The sequence below is a fragment of the Nothoprocta perdicaria genome, unplaced genomic scaffold, assembly GCF_003342845.1.
Source record: "Nothoprocta perdicaria isolate Ctin4 unplaced genomic scaffold, notPer1 scaffold_50, whole genome shotgun sequence".
Lineage (NCBI taxonomy): Eukaryota > Metazoa > Chordata > Aves > Tinamiformes > Tinamidae > Nothoprocta > Nothoprocta perdicaria.
The window spans coordinates 1749201-1756878 of NW_020455755.1; the positions used below are offsets into that span (position 1 = coordinate 1749201).

The window sequence follows — 7678 nt, forward strand, 5'->3', positions numbered from 1 at the left end:
AACGACAGCCAGGCCTAAGCTCCCTTTYGGATCTCTTCCACAGATACAGGATTTATTAACCCGAGCTATATTTACTGGCACCAGACCCGTCTCCAGTCAGCTGTGATAGTTTGCATCATGCTGAAGCACCAGGAAAGGAATTTCTAGCTACGATTAGCGAAGCCTCCACCCCATGCGCTGAGCTCTTGCACCAGGTGTTGTTAATCACTCTATCAAGCGGGGCGTTCACCACCCTCGTGGTAGGAACAGGTTACTAACAACATTCCTCATTGCAATTCCTTTCCAGTATCACACTGAAATCCATCTGACAATGCTCTATTTGGTGTTTATATTTAACTCAACCACCTGTACATTCAGCTGGTTTTCAAGTATAATGTAAAATACTTGTAAATCTCTATGCAGTTGTCAGCACTCGTTCCCTGGGACCTGTCACTAAATAAATATTGCATCAGGTGCTTGCATATAATGTATGCAACCTGACTCATCAGATCACACATAGCATCCAAACTAAATCTGCATAAAACGGCGAACAGCAAGCAGCATGGACAGAATATCTTCACAAATATTTTCTTTTTTGCTCTGTGCATAATCCCGCACTGGAAGAGTTACTCCACCTGAAATGTTAGACAGTGTTTGCACTTTGGCAGCTCATTGAAAACTAAGGGACTCAATAAACAGTAGAAATTATTATTCACAAAAGAGCTATCGGGGAAAAGGAATTTTTTTTCCCTGAGGCCTATTGGTAGAGTCTCACTGCCRCTCCGTCTCCCTTCCCTTAAGGAATAGGAGATGTGTAATCTATTTGTATTCCCGACTTTCCCCCTCCCAATTAGGCAGCTTTCAAAGGATTCCTGACCTTAAGCAAGCAGTATAATCTGGTAGATACACACCACAGATGTGGTCTGGGTTTGTGCAGCCTTCAAACACAAGGGGCTTCAAAGGGGAAGTCAATCTTGCCTTCGGGAGGAGCGAGGGCAGGGGCACAGCCACCGGCACCCGCTGACTCAAAGGCATTCTTTRTGCCTGATCCTGCACGGATTCACCCACAAGACCTTATGGGAGGAACAAAACGAACCAAAATCTGAGTCAGCGATACCAAAGAAATGCCAAGAGACAGGAAAAGCTTACAGCTTCAGCAGCCAGTACAGCTTTGAACATCATGACACAGTTCAATGGGGGAAAAAAGTGGTTGACAGCCTCAACTGTCTAGTCCTTTCCTGCCCTGCTACTGCATAAAGTAATTCCATAGAAGACTAGGAAATCACTGCCTCTGGTGTGAACCCTGTTGTTGGGCAACTCTTCAGCTTAATGAGAGCCTCAGATGAAGAATGTCCAAGGAAGTCCATGTCTGCTTCCTGGTTGCATAGTYATTACATTGGCTGTGCTGTGTGGCATATACCAAAAACAAAGAACAAAGATGGGTTGTTCAAGGGGAACTCAAGGCTTTCTCCATCCTCTGAAACCATGATGTGTACACATGATAAAAGAGCCTTTCCATGCCATAATCACATGTTTGTGGAAGCTGTAATCTCTCAAGTGCACAGATACGGCCATGCAAATATGAGTTATGCCTGTGCTAGCAACTGGGCAATGTCTCTAGAACTCCTGAAGAGCTTTTAATCTAGGTGCCAAGAACATGTCCTTGGATATCACTTGGTCTAAGAGGTGAGGACATGAGATTTCTTGATTTGGACATTAGCAGGGAATCGACTTATTGCTTTGGACATTAGCAGAGGACTGGGAGCTGCCTGCCACAACCACGTACAGAAGTGCAGGGCCAGGGCGTGCGACACGTTGAGCCATCAGCTAAGCTTTCAACATCTCCTTCCGCCAAGCAGCCACCTCCACAGTCCCATGAACACCAGCACAGCCCATTCAGAGGCACTTGCTGAGCAGAGCCCTGGAAATGTCTCCCTATGGCAGCGGTGACCGGGACCAGTGGAGTCACAACACGGCAATTGCCCCAAGAGCACAGGGACAAAACAGCCCTGCTGGTCCCACAGGTCAGGGCAGGGCAGGATCTCAGCACATTTGCCTTATGAAAGACAAATGAACTACAATGAGCTTGAACTACATCTCCAAGATCCCAAAATTGTCCCTGTACTCCAAGCCTTTCCAGACTTCTTCCTGGCAAGGCCAGCTCGCTCTTTTAAAAAGCAGAGTTTGCTCTCAGATGTCACCCAGAGGTGACAGCTTTCGCTGCCAGGTCCCTCTACCTGTTGCCATCYCAAGTCCCACTCTCTAGCTCACTGAAAGCTCCATCCGCAAGAACCACCAGGAGCCCTGAACACCCCAAACACGAGCGGCACGGAGGATGCCCCGCGCCTCCCCGTTTCTCCGGAACACATTCCCATGCTGCCGTTGGGGCCAGCCGGCCTGGGCACTACAGTTGGTGGAACTCGGAACGAGTCCTGGTCACCCGGGCAGCGACRCAAGCCCAGAGCTGTGGGCACCTCCTGGGACGCGAGAGGGACCTGCCGCTCACTGAGGGGACCATGGGCTCGGAGCAGGACACGGCTCCGGTGGATCCGCGGGTCGGCCGGGTGAGCAGGGATCAGCCCCCGGGGCTACCTCCAGAGCAGCCTTTGGGCTCCCTCTGGCAAGCAGCAGTTACCTGAGAGGGCAGCAGAGAGGAGAACTTCTCTTCCTACACGTTTTAGTATGCTTTAAAAGGCAACATGAGGTTGTATTTGAGGCAGCTACATAATCTTGGCTTTCCAAAGAGGAGCTCCCTACACAAATATTGACATTGGGAGGAAAAAAGGCAGCCATTCTCCTTGCAGAAAGGGAAGATTTTACCCACTGACCAGAGAGGATGGAGTTCAGTGGTCGAGGGTTTTCTGCTTGTTTTTAATTTGGCTTTGTGTGGGTCAGGCCTGGTCCTGGTCCCCTTGGACATGAGCGAAGCTGCGCAGGGCACCGAGCCCGGCGTGTTACAATGAGCCCATTGTAGCCCCGCGTTTCGGCTTAACCCACTCCTGTTTGATTAACACCATTAGGAGCGAGTGACCATTATTTACCTTCTAATTCATTAGAAACAGGATTTCCAAGCAGGCCTTAAAGCAGAGGGCCTAATTCATATAGACTTTTAATTACATTAGACTACCAAGCTTCAGGAAGCACCTTTAAAACCCTGCTTGGAAACCCTGGGAGCGAGCAGTGCTTCTGCGCCTTAGGATGTGGCTTTTGCTTGGCACCTTTTAAAACAGAGAGTGAACGACTTGCATGTACTGAAAGACTTATCTCTGGTTTTGGTCATTTGCAGACCACAGAGCAGGATCTGCTCGGCACAGCAAGCAAGACAACCTGCTCGGAGGGCGGTCTGGGCGCTCCACCTGGCAGAGCTCAACTCATCTGCTGCACAGAAGACCTCGATGAAGACACCTTTAAAATTGTGAGATACCAAATGAATTTTAGCAATAGAGAGAGGGAAAAAAATAGTGACATTAAGCTGTCTTAAGAGAATAAGCAAGTTAAACTCAAGTTTGGCAGATGGAGCAAAAAAAAAAAAAAAATGGCAAAACACTTCATTTTGTAGCTACATCCTTCCACATCTGGAAGTTTTTGACCTCATGGTTGTTTTTTAGTCTACTGGACATGATACTGGCTGGCTTGTCATAAATTAACAAAAATGCATCGCCAAAAAAACTCTTCACATACCTGTTGAGTTTTTGAAACACGTGCTGCTATGCTATTTTTTCATGTAATGACACACGCACCCCAATTTCAGTTGTTTAGTTCATCTGGATCATTATGATCTGTGATAAAAATGAATTTCCTAACGTTCCTACAGAGGAACCTCATTTCCATTTCTGTTGCACTGTGGCATAACCAGAGGCGAGCCCAGCCTTGGTTTACTGCACACAACAGGAGGAGAAGAAAGCCAGAAAGCAGAAGGCATCCAGAAGATGCTGTTTGCTTTTACATACTTGGTTCCTGTCGTGCACTGGCATTTGCAGCATATCCCAGGGTACAGGCACAGGAAGCAGAACTGTGTGAGCAGAGGTTCCCTTCCCCCTCCCTGCACAACCCAGAGCTCTTCTGTAGCCTGAAATCTGTGTTTTGCCCTGTGATGTCAACAGGGAATCCCCAGTCTTGGAAAGCCCTCAATTACCCTTGGCTTTTACATTTGACRTGCTGCACTCTCGGTGTCACACCAGGAATGAACCCAAAACCTGCGAGCCTGATCCCTACACCCTGCACACATAGAAGCAGCTGCAAAAGTTCCCAGCCCAAACCCATTTTTGTTCACCCACATCCACCCAATCAGTAGAATACAGGGTGCCTTTAATTTTTCYTCACCCAGCTATTTAATAAGTTTATTTACTGAAGAATAAGGTCTCAGTTGGATTTCGAGTGCTAACCACAACCATTTGAACAGCCTGAACTGTTCTCCTTCACAGTGTAAGGAGTTTTTGAGACCCTACAAAAAATCCCTTCGGAAACTGCACTTGCCCCAGCACATGGCCAGAGAGAAGAAGCTCAAGTACACGAGGGAGAGCCTGACGCTGCTCGGGGACCACATCAGCATGTTCCTGGAGCAGCACTGCAAGCCCGCCGAAGTCAGCCACTGGAAGCAGTAAGGTCCCTGTCCGCTCCACGGCCCCGTTCCTGCATGGACAGGGTTGTGTGCCCAGGTGMAAGCAGCAGAGCTGGGAGCCCCTCAGGCTTTTCCAACACGGAGACCTGCTGGAGGTTCAAGTCTCTTCTGCCTCAAGGGCAGATGCCCAGGGATGAGACACTGGGGGGCTGATGAGGTGCCTGGCAGCAACATCCCTRGGCAAGTGCACGGGTTGCTGCTCGGCCACCCGGGTTATTGGGTCAACCTCCACGCGCTGAGGGAAGATGAACTCATCAAAACCTACAAGCTTTGCAGAAACCCACATGCAGAAGGTTCTCTGCTCCTTATCCTTGACAAGCCAGGGCTGGGGAGAAGCACTAGGAGGGGAACAAAGCTACTCACGCACACGGATCATCCTTTCCCCAGGATGCTGTGGACGTACGTGGCCCTCTTCTCAGAGATGGATGCCAGGCAATTGCACAGGCTGTATAAATACACCAAGAACAACCAAATGGATAAGTTTCTGGTAAGCAATTGGGAAAGTGAACACCAGTAAGGTCCTTCTGATTTAAAGGGATACCTGTGCCATGGCTGGACAGTGTTTTAGGAGAAACCCCAACTTCTACTGAGAAGTCCTGTGGTGACTGAGGACCTGAGGTGACATCTGCCACACTGCTTTGTGGTTTTGGGCACTGCTTGTTGCCTCCATGCTCCTGACACAGGCATGCATTACAGAACACATTTTAGCCTTAATTTGATAATTTRAGAGACGTGCTTTGAAACAAGCAGCTAATTCAGAGAGAAAAAGAAAGAAAATAAGAAAAAGAGAAAACAATGCTCCYTATAGACCTTATTTCTGTGGCTCAACAACATCTGTAGAAAAGGAAACTAGTGACCGGTTCCTGAGAAAAACAAACTTCAGAGGGTTAATCCAGCCAAGCACGTTCATGACCAGTTACAAACATGTCTGCTGACCAAAGGCTGAGCACTCAGGAAGTGCAAAGGTCCTTGAGAAACACACACCTTATCACAGGAGCGAGAAGCCTTTGCAGCAGACACGGGCTCACTCGGTCACCGGGGCCCTGTTTGCTTCGTGTTAGAGAGAACTGTGGTCACCGATACCTGGCAGTGACGAGGCAATAAATAAGTTGGAGGCTGCAGGTGAAGAGCTGGCTCTTCCATCTCAAGAAAGAGGGCACAACCAGCTTTTAGGTTCAGCTGACGGGGAAATAAAACAACTTGTTTATTTATAAGGCCAAATGGATATTTCCAACAATAAGGAAGTTGAACCTGTGGTTAAAAACCCAAGCATACTCACACRTTGCTAGCGTGAGACACTCCAGATTAAGTAGAGGGGTATTAAAATAGCAACTGCAGGCCCTGGGAGCCAGGCTGCGCTGGGAGTTCTCGCTCCGGTAGCTCYGACTCCCCAACGCTCCCGGCCAAGTCGGGTCCGTTTCCAGCAGGGCCATTCCCAGAGGCTCAGCCCGGGCTGGGACAYGACCTCGGCTGAGGACAAACCTCGTTCTTCTCACGTTAGCTCTCTGCAGCCACCTTGCAGAGTAAGTACTAAAAGAAAAACAGAAAAACACCTTCCCATTCCCAAAATAAACTGCACAACCAAAGCACAGAATCCCATATCACATCTCCCTCTCTCCATGAAAAAAAAAAAAAGGAAAAAAAAATATGTGACATGCATTAGTCATGGTGCAGCATGCACTATGGGAGCACATCAGCGGGTGCCCACGAGCATCCACAGGAGCCTGCACAGAAGAAAGGGCTGCCAGATCCGAGCGCTGGCAGCCTCRGCTGCTTCCAAAAGGGCTGCTGGAAGCAGCGACAAATGAGCCCGTTATATAACGGTTGACAAATATCTTTTGTGATGCAAGACAAGTGGGAGAAAATAAGCATCTTTGCCCTTTGTGGGAAGGGAACAGCAGGCAGCTCCCCGCTCCATCACAAACAAGCGGCTGCGGAGCGGAGCCGGCACGCGCTCTGCGGAACAGAAATAGGCTGTTTGGAAACACCTCGTTATTTAGATAAACGAGCATAAAAATATAGAATCAACGCCTCTCTCGTAATTGAGGTTGCCAGTGTATTAATTTGGTAAATTCATGAGTTTGCCTCATGAAAAAAAAATAGCAGTGAGGCTTGCAGAATAACCAGCGAATTAGGAGCACTCGGTCATTGTAAGATGAAAAATCTTCATTCCCTCTCCCACTTGGGATTTTGGGCCTTTTGGCTTTAAAAAGGGCATTTGCATTTAAACACTAGCCCCAATCCTCTGGCTTTAGGCTTTAGTACTGAAATACCCTAGATCCAATCCTAGGGAGCAGAACAACATATTTCTTTGAACTCTCCCTACTTTCAGACAATGCAGAAAACTCATTTGCAATAGAAATCACCCCCATATCTCAGCCTAGAAAACTTCTTTGCTTTTCAAGACCACCTGCGATCCCAGATTTTTTTTTTTTTTWTRTKTKYKCTCTYWTTTTTTTTAAAGAAAAGCCAAACTTCATGAGCACTAATAATATGAAAATGATCTTTTTTTCCTACGAGATTCTGCAGAGGGACTCRGTAACATCAGGCAGCGGCGGCTGCCTCCAGTGCAGGCGCTGCCATAAAGCGACAGTGACATCCAGTGGCAACGGAGCCAGARCCCGGCCTCCAAATACAGCAGAACGGCCCATCCCTGGTGACCTCAAAACATCTGAAAAATGAGGGTGTTTCTCCACAACAGGGATGCTGGGAAGAGTGTGGATTTAACCCGCAGCGTGCAGATCTCGAGGGGCTGCGTAGCTGGGACCGCAGGGATCGTGGGCAGACGCTGCTGCCCCACGGAGCCCCCTCTGGCCACGCGGGACTCGGGGCTCGCTCCCTGCTCCCGGGGACCCCTTTCCAAGTGTCACTTGTTCTCTTGTTCTCCCCCTGCAGCGATTCTACAGTCATTTGGAAAATCCCGAGTCGGCCCCGATCCCCGCCGAGGAGCTGAGGACGCTTTACGACACGTGGGGACTCTGCGGGGACGAGAGCGACGCGCCGGGACAYGCAGCGCAAGGACAGGGCCACCACAGACGCCCCCACAAAGCRGCGCCCGACGGCAGGACCGACCCGTGA

General features: G+C 49.0%; 1 protein-coding gene across 1 annotated transcript; it reads left to right on the top strand.

The window, feature by feature from the left end:
* Positions 1–2495: 2495 nt before the first annotated feature.
* Positions 2496–7678, top strand: CUNH17orf64 (chromosome unknown C17orf64 homolog). The gene is made up of 5 exons (XM_026047891.1): positions 2496–2543; positions 3266–3394; positions 4404–4579; positions 4988–5087; positions 7496–7678. Exons 1-5 carry the CDS (start codon positions 2496–2498, stop codon positions 7676–7678), a joined length of 636 nt encoding a protein of 211 aa, XP_025903676.1.